The sequence below is a fragment of the Vidua macroura genome, chromosome 4 (assembly GCF_024509145.1).
Source record: "Vidua macroura isolate BioBank_ID:100142 chromosome 4, ASM2450914v1, whole genome shotgun sequence".
NCBI lineage: Eukaryota > Metazoa > Chordata > Aves > Passeriformes > Viduidae > Vidua > Vidua macroura.
In genome coordinates, this window is record NC_071574.1 from 33,836,410 (window position 1) to 33,850,117 (window position 13,708).

Here is a 13,708-nt window from a genome sequence, read left to right on the forward strand (position 1 = left end):
GTGTTCTTTCAAACAATAAGTTTTACTGTTTTGTATCATAGCCTCTTTTTCTAAGATGAAGATTAAGATCTCTTGTGCATTGCACTACAAGTAGCTGGCACAAGAAACTAATGAAAACTCATGGGAAACTGACTTTCTCTAAACTCTGAGCTTGCTTAGTGAGAAAAAAAAGGAAATTTCTTTCCATCATGAAGGAATACTCAAAGGCATGATGCAATTCCTTCCTTAGAATAAGCAGGTGAACTAGTCTTGTCAAAAAAAAACCAGACAGAAAAACCTAGAATTAAGTCAGCTCTATAATGGGATGCCAATCAGGTTTATCTGCAACTGAGACTCTCTGTACAACCATGAACTTGCTATTTGGAAACATCAAGTGAGGCTGCTCTAGACATTATTAGGGTAATAATTACTACATTTTCACTAAAACAAAGATATATTTTCTTTTCTTTATAAATATATGCATACACACGCACACACATATATATCTTTATAAATGCAGATACAAAAGGATTACAGAAAAAACATAATTTAATTCCTAATGGTGTTTGAGTGGAAGGAAATAGTATTACTGGATCATAAAAGAGAGGGGGACACCTTCCTAACATCTCAAAACTATCTAGTGGTATTGAACCTACCACAGTTTTCTCCCCAAAATGATAAAGTTTCTTTTCTTGTCCTGTTCTGTACACATATTATATCACATATATAACAACTGGCCAACAATTATAAAAAAAGTTTAAAGACAATAAATTAATCTATTCTTCCTCTACGTCTTTTGGCTCATGCCTACTTAGTTTGGTTAGTTGATGTTTTGATGGTGCATCACAGTTGTTCAGAGCATGAATGAATGTTATGCCTGCTGGTTATAAAACCAAAAGGTTATTTGCTTTGACTCCTGTTGTGTGATAAGTACAAGAAAAAATTAACTCAGTCAGTGGTAGGAAAAATATGGAAAACCATTTTTTTCCTTGGAATGAATTACTGTTTACCTGAGACCAAAATTTATAGTATATCTTCAAATGTCTGATCTGTAGGAAGTGTATCCTAAATTATCTGCTGCTCAAAAGAGCATTAAAATGTGTGGAATATTCTTTTCTAATAATGAGCAGCCCATTTGGATTTTCATTTATAAAAATAACTGACCTAGGTAAATCAAAAGTATAGCTCCACCACTTCTTAAATAAATTATTTTGCAGTAAGTTTTAAATACTTACATACTACAGGTAATTACCATTTTAGCTATTATTAAAATTTTTTTAAAATAATGACTCACTATGGCTTTAAATTATTTGCCTTTACTTCTCTTCCTACATGTCAACAAGCCAACCTATTGGACAGAATATGCTGTAGATAGCAATACACTGCAAATGGTATCAGATGGTTTGTGCTAGCTGTTAGGAAACTTATTTAATTCTTTTAAGTTATATGCCTTTTTTTTTTGCTTAGAATTGCCTTTATTTGGACAGTGTGTTTAGTTCTGGATGCTAACTTGGTAAGCCATGCATACTGTCTTCTGCTCCATTATTCAAAATTTTAGTTTACAAGTGACAAATGCACCTAGTTACAGAATGTTTTCAATTTTCTGAAAGGAGCTGGTGTTGCATGGTCAAAGGGAGTTAATTTCTGACAAAGAGTAAATAGGGCCCTTGGGCAATTAACTACACCAGCCAACTTAGCCAGTGGGGTTATTTCTCTCTTAGCTGTTTTTTGCAATTCATACCCATAAATTGCTCCCCTGGTTGGTATACACTCCCAAGAATAATAAACTCAAGCTTTATGTTTGTTGCCTAACAGCCTTGAGAAACACATGCTGTGATTGAGTGGGTTTTTTTGTTGTTGACTAGTCATATTAACTTTAATAGACGGGGATTTTCTACATCACTACTAATTTGATAAATGCAGTTAATTTTAAATCTTTCCCGTAACATTGCTCACATATTGAATTCTAATTTAAACAAAAAAAGCAAGGTACTGGCAGGCCAGATGTTATGGAAGACAAATTCTTCAACAACTGATTAACATAAAGAGCTCTTGAAGAATACATTGAAAGAAAAGCAGTATTTTTGTCCGCATAGTTGTTTTTTAATTTTCTTTTTAGAAAAGGCACTCAGAATTAATAGCATTTCCCTTAAGCTCATTATTTGATAAAACCAAATTGATTTTGTTCATTAAGTGCTCCAAATCTATGGGTTTAGCAGTGGACAAACTGCTGCAGGCTTTTTTGCCAGACCAGAAATTTTATTTTGGCATTTTGGCAATCTTGGTAATTTGATCTGGCATGTGAATATTAAAAAAAAAAAACCCAAAACCAAAAGTAAACAACAAGCAAACAAAAAACCTTTACTAGCCCTGAACTGATGTACATGTTTATTATATATCTGCAGGCACTTATCAGTTTTTATTGTTTCAATGTTCAATTTATTTCATACTTTTTTTTTATTCCTGTGTGTTTTCTTTTATTCTTTCATTCTATCTTCTGTTGAGTTGCATACAGGACATGTGAAATGACTCAGCAGCTGAAGGTAACATGCAAAGCAGGAAGCGCCTATTTGACCTATTTGGGCAAAATATCAACCTAAAATAGTTTGAGTTAGACAAGGCAAATCCAACACTAGCTTTGGACTGGCCCTATTTTTCTTTTCCCAGTCCTGATTCCCCTCCTAGTATGATGTTTATCACTATCCATGGTTTTATTTTCCTATTTACTTGAACATTAAAGTATCTTAATGTCAGTTCTGTTTGGGCAGTACCTCTAGTACTTGCTAGTTTATGAAACAGTAACTTTTGTCCTCACAATACATATCTGTTCGAAATATAGCAGAAATATTTAATGTTTTTCTAAGGCTGAATGTGAGGACTACAGATTACTTCAGGGACACAATAGGGATTTGCCGACTCAGTTCAAGAAATATGGTAATAGTGGTACTTAGAGTCAATTTATTATTCAGGTATATTAATTTATAAATTTCTTTTTAAATTGCATACAGCTGATTGCTAACTTACTTGTTAATTTAGAATTTTGTAGGAAATAAAAAAAAAAAAAAAATCTCTCATCAGCAACATCTTTAGAAGAAGCCAAATGTTCTTTGACACAGAAGACTAGATTCTTCCCAGGCACATACAGAGTGAATTCTAAAATCAATGGTAAAATCATCCTAAATTGCATGTTTTCACATTTAAAAGAGTGCTACTCACTACAATCAGAAATTATATCCTTTTTAATGGAGATGCCTATTTACACCTGTAATTTCAGAATTTTGCTAGAACAGAATGATGACAGTTGAGATTATCTAATGAACACATTCCTATAGAAACTTGAACTTGAAATATCAGAATAAACAATAGATAATTGTTGGCAGAGCTGTTTTGAGGTGAAATGGATCTGTGTCAGCTTGCAAAAAAACTTAGAAGCTCTAAACATACAAACTACTAATACACATTGATGCAATACTCAGAGGAAAAAATCCTAGACTGCAGAATTATTCAATACCTAGAGGTAGAAATGTTACAGGAAATAAAAAAAGGAAAGAAAGAAAAAGGAAAGAAAGAAAATTATATATCAAATTCTTACTAGTGGATTTTGAGGAAGAAAAATAGGTTTTCCTCTAAGAGGGCTTGGGGACAGCTCTGCTTTATGCCTGTGTTAAGTGTTGTCCTGTTTTCCTCAGCCTCTCTTTCTGTGTTCCATGTCTTTTAAAATCCAGCTGATCAAATTGTTCAGTTCTGTCACAGTCAGAACCTGTTCTTATGATGAACACAAAGACAATCCAACATTCCCTTCATTCAGACAAACTTACCGTACATGGGTAATGATAAGGGTTGTAGCTGGAATGAAAAAGTCATCCACTCTGTCAAACTGCTTCCCCACGGGCTGGGTATGGATTGTGTGATGAGAAACACTCCCACTGGCTTGCGTTATCACCTGCATAAAGTAACATCATTATAAACTATAGAAGTACTCTTTAAAACTCAAATCTCAATCCAAATGAATGCAGCATTGCCTCTGTATTCTCTTGTGTTGTCTTTTCCACGTTACCAAGAAAAGGAGTGCAAGTAACAGTGAATAAAGCTGATCAACATTACAGATTTCAGAGAACTATTACATACGAGACCTCTTAGTCATCATACTTATTTTTCCCCTTTTTATCAACCCTGAATCCATATTTATTCATTTACATTACTAAACCCTTTAACAGTTCTTAGTTTAAACTAAGCTTTTTGTTTATCTTTTTTTTTACACTAGATCTTAGAGTGAGATTAAATTTTTTAAGCTCTTCAGCCAGAGTGAAAAGATGCTATCAACAAATCCACTGGAACATATGGCTATGCATATTCCCAACTCTTGTCAATCATGAGAGAATTCAGCATAGCACAGACATATTTCAGAAGAACAAGCTGAACTGAGTTTACATATTTCTTAAATTATTATGAACCAATTTTATTCAAATCCCAAAATCTTAGTTCTCTGAAGCAAATGCTTATGGGTGAATAAAAGACAATTCCATATAATAGCCACTATGTTTTTCAAATATATGCATTGAGAGTGGATTTTTTTTTAAGAAAAGAAGACAATCTATTATTGGTACTGTAATTAAAAATGAGGGTGAGAATGATCAGTCACTTTAAAATGTGGTAAGACCGACTCAATTATCAGTTCTGGGGAGGAGTGGCAAAAGTTACCTTGTATGCTCAAAGTTACTAAGAATCTGTAGGTGCTGAAAAGGTGATTTCAAATGTAACTAATTTTGCTTTTCAAATTTCTCTTATTCTTTTTCTTATATATAAGCATATATTAAATGCATAAGGATTTCATTAATTTCTGAAGAAAAGGAAAACAAATTAAAAGAAAAATGAATTTTTAAATTATGATACAAGGCTGATCATCATAGTCTTGGGGGATTGATATAAATAAGGAATAGAAATTAATAAAAAAGTAGTAAGGTAAGTACAGCTTCTTGAGATGTTTCTTTAGTGACTGTCTCTAGGTTTGTCACTGCTCCAAGGAATGGGAAAAATTAAGATTTTTAATATCTTTCATTTGAGTAAAACCTAATAAAGACAGAGCTTGACACCTCCAGAATGTCAATATGACCTTAGTGAAATGGAAGTATGCCTAAAGCTCAGTTTATCCCCTAATTAGGGACAAAAATATCATGAACAGCAACAGTTTACTCTCAAAAGCCTGGCAGTACAGAACATGTTGCTGTTTTCAGCTGCATTTCTTATCCTTCTATCCATTTGCCATTGTCAGTTAGACTAAGGGTCTTGAAAATAATCATTAACTTTTTTGGTGAGGTCAGTTGTCTGACTTGTTTTCTGTTTACCTAAAATAATTTCTCTGCCAGTGCTGGGGTCATGGCAATAACGCTAAAAGGAAAATATGAAACACACTGCAATTACACAAAGTTTCAACTTGTCTGTATTTCCTTACATATAATCGTTGTGATCACCTCACCTGCAAAGTTGGTGAATTCTTTTCCATGTTTCCCCAGCTCAGCACCCAAACTTGATCATGTGATTTATCATAGTGTAGTTTCACTGGAACAGGATCTGTACTCACTGCCTGAAATAGAATAAAAAAAGAAATTCTTTGTTTGTCACATTTACGAAGGAAACATATTTAGGAATTATGTTGTCAATTGTTAAAACAGCCCTCTGATTAATTCAGAGTTACTGAATTGGTGAAAATGTGTTTTTTATTATATATTCTAACACTTGGTATCAAAATTACATTAGACTGAAGCCTTTAAGAAGTTGAAAACAAAAGTTTTAAATCAAGTACAAAACTACTTACCTTCCTTTCCTGCCATCACTCTCACTTTACATGTATCAGTTGAAAAACTACACCATTTACTGAAAAATAGTTTAAAAGGGAAGAGTATTCTCAAGCCACATACTGGAATTAATGGAAGATGTTACTGCAAAAAATCAACATGATGTTGCTGCACCCAAAGCTTCCTATCAGTTAAAATGTGTATATTTTGTCGAAGTATGAAGGATTGTTTTCATATGTTTTCCAATTATAGTTGCTACTTTTCATAGACCTGTGATCAGAACAATAGTCTTTTCCCTACAACTTTAAGCACTGTCACGTGAGACCATGAACCTTTTAGACAGCTGAGCTCTAAACTTCCTTTGAAGAATACAGAGGTATTAAATGGCAGTATAATGTATTTGATTAAGAGATGCTATGCACAGGCTAAACAAGTGGGGGGTTACTTTTTTATTTTCATCATTAAAGAAGAAAAAATAGGTGGAAATTGTTTTTTAGTCTTACTATTATGGAACTGTAAAGCACAGCTTGTTTATCAGTGTGTCAAGGAGAGTACCAGCTGGCTAATTAAGTGAACCTAATTTAAACTAATGATGTAGATCCTCAAGATAATGCACTAATGGCTGGCTGAGACTGCTGATGATACTTAACTGTACTCCTGAGGTGTTGCAAGCGACCACTTCATCTAAACAGAATTTGTTTTTCCTTTTGAAAATGGAAAATGAAGCCAGGTTGCTCACTGGCTCATTTAAAATCACAAGTTACCCCTTGAAAAAGGTAATTTTTTGTTTGATAACTTCTTTCTGCTACATACTAGAAAACAAGTTGTTTAAAATAATACTTGAACTGTTGTATGGCTAATTTGTCAAGGCGTGTCAAATTTCCTTTTGGCTTCCCTAGACAAAGGTCTGACCCATACATGTTCTGCCAGAGGACTGCCAGCTGCGTTCAGAGTTGGGGTCGTGGCACAGCCAGGAGGAGCAGAAGGAATTGCTTGCAGGGTCAGGCACAAACAGTATGGCTCCCTAGAGGGAAGCCAGCAGCAAAAAGGAGTTGAGCATCTCAAAAGCAGACTTTCACAGCTGTTTCTAGCTGACCAGGCTGATCTGCCAGCAGCATACTGAGGTCTGAAAGACAATGACTCTGTTTACTTCAGCCTGTAAGTCATCCCACTTAGTGGTGTGCCGCTATGCAATACTGCACAATTCCTGCCTTCAATGAAAATGAAAGCAAATGCTCCCCTTGACTTTAGAATGAGAATTACCTGGATAAGTCAAAAAGTCTCCTTCTATATATCTCTCTAAAGATACACCATCCATGTTTCCAATACATTTCAATTTTATCTGCTATAGAATCCTCTAAAGTACTTACTTTGATAAATATACCTGTCATAAAAATAAATCATCCTCAAATCTAGTTGTCACATATCTGCACACCTTTTACATTAACTTTCATAGTAGAAAGGAATAACATGTATAGTAGTACTTCAGAGGAAACATTGTAATAAGCAAAACCAAATAAACATTATTTTTACACAGAAAACAGCACCACTACATGATTTAAAGTCCTTTCAAATAAATTTTTAATTTTCTTTAGGGTCTTTGCACAGTGATGGAAGTTTCATTAGAGTGCTCTTGCTTTTAAAATACGACATTATCTCCACATTTATTCCCACTAGCCTCTGTGCTTTTTTTGCAAGGTGGCTTCTTATTGAGAATGTAGACTTTCTTGTTAGCATCATTCTTATTAAGATGTAGACTAGAAATAGTTACATGCACATGTATGAAAATTATATCCTCTGCATTAATATGTTACTCAGGAAAAATACAGTCTAACAAGAAAAATGCTCTAATTTCTGAACCTTTCTGAGCTGAGTTTCTATTTTCCAAAAATGAATTAAATCTTTATTTTACTCTGTGCTAAGCAGTACTCTAAGTAATGAAAACAGACTGATCTGGAAAACTAAATTCCCTTCTGTGCTTCCTGTTTGTAAAAGTGTTTTTGTAAGTGCACATCATATGAATAAAGCAACATTTAATGGTTAGAACATTCTTTCTGCTTACAGAAAATAAAGCTAGAAAATAAATGCTTATTTTTAAAAGACAAGAAGACAGAGCCATGCATGTTTTAAGAAATGCTAAACAAAGTATCTCTTGACTTGTTACTAAATTCCAAATTAGCCTTATTTCAATTCTAAAACTGATCTGTGAATCAATAGTGGTTTTACTTTTCATAGTTTTATATTATATGTAAAAAGATTGTATAGGTTTTATGCTTTCATTATTTATTTGTTTTGTTTGCAACTACTGTTATTTTTATCTCTTTTTTATTTTGTTTGGTTTTGCCTGGTTTTTAAGTCTATTTTGAATAATGGCATGGGTAAGCTGGACACAGATCAAGTCCCCTTGTACTTTTCCCATGTATTTGGCTAAGTGTATCCTAGGAAATAACATTCAGATCAGCAACAAAGAGTAGAAATTCTACTTAGGTGTTCAAAAGTGACAGTAACACATCTGGTTTAATTTATTTATCTGGTTAAACTGTCTGGTTTATTTATGTCTGGTTAAACTGGTTATATTGTCTCACCAAAAATCTTTGTTAAGTACTGTGAAATGGAAAAATAATGTATTATGATTACTTAAACACCTAGAACCATCAAAACCAAGACTTCCATTCCTGAAAAAGCTGGGGTAAATTTAATTTTATACTTTCCATAGTTCATAATCTGGATATTATTAAATTAGGGGGAAAGCAATACTATTCTATCCCTCAAAATAAAATTCCTTTGAAATTGTTTTTTTTTTTCCCCCAGAATAACATGAAAGCTGCTGGAGTATCCTGGTTTTAGCTCAATATTCTTGCTAAGTAGCACAGACTCAGTGCACAAAGCTCTTTGCTATGTTTAGGCATTCTGTACATCTGTTTTTCAGCTCATTACAGAAACCTGAATTTTTTTTTGATATTACAATCTAATGTAATTCAAAAATTGCACAACTGCTTTACATATTTCTGGGGAAGGGCTGAGCTTTTAATTAGTGGCTAATTTACTGGATTTTACTTTTTAATTGACATACATCTTTGCGGTAAGTATCTCTGCAATTTTTTAAAGTGATATATATTTTTACATATTTAAAACAATAAATAATGTAACTAAAGACAAATTAGAAGAGCCTACCAATGAACATTTTTCATAAAACCTAAATTAAAACCTATTCTCAGTGAGCTCAAGAGGAATCATGTGCTTTTGACACTGAAGTCTAAATGCTAATAAATGCAATTATATTGATATTTCATCCCTCCTGTGGAGAAAAGGAAGCTGACACCTGAATGTCAGTCAGAGACCATGGAAAACATTGCCAGATATACCAGTCCTCCAAATTTGTGGACTGTGTTGAGACTGTGGGTTTTTACTCTGTCTTCCTGAAGTAATATGTCAAACTAATTGTAAAAAAAAAGTATAGTTTTCAGAAAAAAAAATCATTACCCACTCATTTTATCTCTATTTTAATACGCAAAGGGAAATTTAAGTTAAAACACCCACCTTTTTTTATTAACTTCTTGGATAAAATATTTTAAACGTCCTTGCCACCATTTGAATAGTTAAAGTTTTGAGCAAACCATTTCTGAGTCAGCTGACACAGAATTCAGAAAGCAGGTGTTTCAAGTATGCAAAAGTATTAAAATTGTTTTTGAAATTAATGCAATTTTATAAATGCAATTTTGCTATTTATTTTTAAATTTTATATGCCTATAGAGAATACATGTGTACACTTACATCATGGAATAGTTTGAAGTCATTCTTTAAAAGTCATCTAGTCCAAAACCTCCATTGTGAGCAGGGACATCTTCAACTAGATGAGTTTGCTCATCCCCATGTAAACTGGCTTTGAAGGTTTCCAGGATGGGGCTTTTACCACCTCTCTGGGCAACCTCTGACAGTGTTTCACAATGAAGACATTGTAAAAAATGTCTTCATTATATCTAGCCTTCATCTACCATTTTTTTAGTTTAAAATCATTACCCCTTGCCTATTGATACTGTCCCTATTAATAAATATGTCTCCAACTTGCTTATAAGTCCCCTTTAAGGACACAATACCATCTCCCTGGAGCCTAACATATAATCTATACTTAAAAGATTTTTCATCTACTTATTAGTGAGAAAACCAAAATGCATGAAGAAAAGCTCTGTTTAAGTGTGGTTGGGTTTAAGTGTGCATTGGGTTTGTTTGACAAACTTTGGTAGCAGGGGGGGATCTATATGGGTGGCTTCTGTAAGAAAATGCCAGACACTTCCCCCATGCCCGACAGAGCCTGCGCCAGCTGGTGCCAGCACAGACCTGCTCCTGGCCGATATCCAGTCAATCAGTGTGGGGTAGAACCTCTGGGATAACATAGCTGAGATGCACAAAAGTGCTACTGTGCTTGCAACTAGATGAGAGAGGAGTGAGAATATGTCAGAAGAATAGCTCTGCAGATGCCCAGGTCAGTGAAGAAGGAAGAGCAGGAAATGCTTGAGGTGAGCCAGCAGAAATTCCCTTGCAGCCTGTGGTGAAGACTACAATGAAGCAACTGTGCCCCTGCAGCCCATGGAGATCTGGGGTGGAGTAGAGATCCACCTTTAGCCCCTGGAGGACCCCACACTGGAGCAGGTGAATGCCTGAAGGAGGCTATGAATCCATGGGAAGCCTATACTGGAGCAGGCTCCTGGCAGGACTTGTGAAATTGTGAAGGGGCACCCGCACTGAACAGGTTTATTGACAGGACTCGTGACCTCATAGGGGACCCAACCTGGAGCAATCTGTTCCTGAAGGACTGTATCCCATGGAAAGAGACCCGCACTGTGGGAGTTTGTGAAGAACTGAAGCCCATGGGAAAGACTCATGCTAGAGAATTTAAAGGAGGACTGTCTCCTATGGGAATGGCCCCAGGAGGGAGCAGGGAAAAGACCACTCTCTCTCTAAGGAAGAAGCAGCAGCAGAAATTACATGTGACAAACTGACCTCCCATTCCTCATCTCCTTCACTGCTGGAGGGGGACGAGGCAGAGAGCCAGGAATAAAACTAAGCCCAGGAAGGAGGGAGTGCTGGGGGAGAGGTGTTTATTATTTGTTACACTATCCATTATCCTACTTAGATTTTGGTAGAGAAATGAGCTGAATTTATTATCAAAGTCAAGTCTGTTTTGCCGATGATGGTAACTGGTGAGTGATCTTTCCCTTTTCTTATCTAAACCCATGAACTTTTTCTTGGTCTGTCCAGTTGGGGAGAGGAGTAGTAGAGTGGCTTTGGTGGTATCTGGCCTCCAGTCAGGGTCAACACACCACACCTGGTTTTGCTCAAACTCTATAACTGTATTAATCGCTGTAACGTAGCATTGATTTCTCTCTTTTACTCAATGAATTATTTTCACTAAACAGAGTGTCTCCAGCATCCCAGAGACCAAGAAAGAGGAGTAGAGAAGAAGCTTTAATTCAAAGTCTCCAGTCTTGGCTAAGGGTGTTTATTTTTACTCTTTCCATAATTTCTCTGTCTAAAAGCATACAGAGTAACAGTCCTCCACCTTCTGTAGCCAAACATGACCTTTCTGTCAAAACTGACAGACACATCCTTGTGATAAGACTCTATTTTAGCCAATCATCATTTTAGAGTGACAGGTACCTCCAGTCAGAAACTTCCTAAAGAACTACTCGAATAATACTTATATAACCTATTTTCTTGTTATCTTCCTTACAATTGTGTGCTGAGAAGAACAGTTGCTAAACAGAAACTGCTGCTAAATTTTGAAAGTAGGTGAACTTTTTTCCAAATAACGTGTTTAAACTCAAGATAACTGTATTTCTGTTTCTGAAATATAAAGGAAAGTCTTAAATTCTTTTGTCTAAATTAGATAGTAACTTAAAAAACGAGAAATAAATACCTGTACAACTTTCTGAGACTGTACATCAACAATGAGAACTCTGTCAAGTGTGGGCTGAGTCACATATATGAACTTGTCTTTTACATTAACAGCAGTTGCCCAAACACACCGCTGAACAGGATCACTATCTGCTTTGGGACAAACTTCATCCTATAATTCAATGGAAACAGGAAAAGTATAAGAATCAAAACAATCCACAATGTAATACAAAGACAAATTATACCCATTTTCTTCCTTTTTAACTGTAAAATAAAACCTCAGAAAATGTAGGGAAGGAAAAAGGACAGTTGACACTAGAACATAAACTCATGTTAGCCAAACTGCATCTGTAAACACCACAACTCACAGGCACTATAAAATAATTCATACACCAAATTTTGGGATGTTTTCTAGAAATTCGAGAAGTACTGTTGACCTGAGAAAGAAACGAATTTGAAAAAACCATACATATAGAAATCAAGTGAGCAAGGGGCAGAAGACCTTAAAACCAGAAAGCCAAACCAGACACACAGTGCCTTGTTACTGCAGGAGCTGGCAGCTCCCACCTGAGCAGCACCACAGTGCCCTGCAAAGGGAGGCAGTGCAGGCATGGCTTACCCTGCAGCTGAGGGCACAGCAGTAAGCCAGGCAAATATGTAACTGGGGAGATGATAATATACACATGAAGAGAAAGGGGAGGTGGTGTGCTGCAAGTTGTCACATGGCATAGGGGCAAAGCAGCAGTAGTCAGAGAGATCAGCTGTTTTGGTCATTTGGAATACTGACAGGTTGATTTAAAGATCAAGAAGTTTGGCAACCTCTGCCATAAGACATTTTCATGGCCTTACTAGTGTTAAACCCAATAAATACCCAATAAATACCAAATGTCTTCTTATTACCATTGCTTCCCTTTCTGCCCTTCCCTTCCTGCAAAAGGACGAATTTGAAAAAAATAAAAATCTGTTGACTTCAGCGAACTCATATTTCATAATAGATGTAACTATACACTCTCAGTCAGAATAGCCTACTGTACTTTACATGCTCACTATTCCTAATTTGTAGAAATATATGGCAAATCATCATGTATTTAACGACCTATTTGTGAATATTTTCTCCCAGAAAAAGCTTGGTTTTATCAAAATTAAAGGTTACTTGGTCAAATATATTACTCTATGTGAAAATTCCATTTACGAAATAGCATGATTTATTTCCTATAATGTACATTGTAATTATGTAAAAATATGGACCTGAAAAACACTTTACTTGGAAAAGTACAGGATGTATCAAGTGTTTTTGTTTTCCTGACCTTTTCTTCTTTTCTCTCTTATTTTAAATTCTTTGCATCACAAGGGACAATTTTACCAAATCATAAGTACTATTTCTTTTTGCCACTTATTTGCTGCTTATTCCTAATTTAGAATGCTTTGCCTGATACATCATAACTGGCCGCTGTGAAAATAATTATGATATGTCAGCAGATAATGACTCAATGTAGAATGAGCAGCAAGATATGATGAGCTCTTAAACAAGAATTCTGTTTCTAAGCATCAAACGCCTTTTGAAAGGCACAGGAAACATTATGTGGCAGAAGACCATCTCTGGCACCAAGCAATGCTCTTCAAGAGGATGATGCATTTCAACACTTCCTTTACTGTATCATCAACATTCTTTGCCTGCTGTGCCTCTACATTTTCAAAAATACACTCAGTCTTTATATGTTAAAAGAAGAAATAAATCAATTTCCAGCTTTAAAAAAGGGAGTTTCTTTGCAGAAGATTGAAAGCCACTGCTTGCTTTTACATGGCTCTTAAACCTCAACAAAGGGAAGGTCTTTCAGGAATTATATGATAAGGAAAGGTTACTAAACTCAGGTGCCATGTGATAGCACCTGATAGTAACTTCAGGAGAACTTAGAAATAAGTAAGAAGTAAGATTTAGTTTGTGCTGATAAAAAGCCATGAAGATCAAAGGGAGAAGTTAAAAATCTGGTTTTTTAAGGAATGACAGGCATGGGAGAAATGGGACTTTCATTCTTAAA

General features: G+C 35.2%; 1 protein-coding gene across 1 annotated transcript in view; it reads right to left on the reverse strand.

The window, feature by feature from the left end:
• Positions 1–13,708, reverse strand: part of FSTL5 (follistatin like 5) — a 273,705-nt gene that overhangs the window by 23,112 nt on the left and 236,885 nt on the right. The window contains exons 13-15 of the mRNA XM_053976601.1: positions 11,692–11,841; positions 5,456–5,563; positions 3,798–3,922 (exon numbers count right to left, since the gene is read on the reverse strand). Of these exons, the coding sequence (XP_053832576.1) occupies positions 3,798–3,922; positions 5,456–5,563; positions 11,692–11,841 (383 nt within the window). The remainder of the gene's footprint in view (positions 1–3,797; positions 3,923–5,455; positions 5,564–11,691; positions 11,842–13,708) is intronic.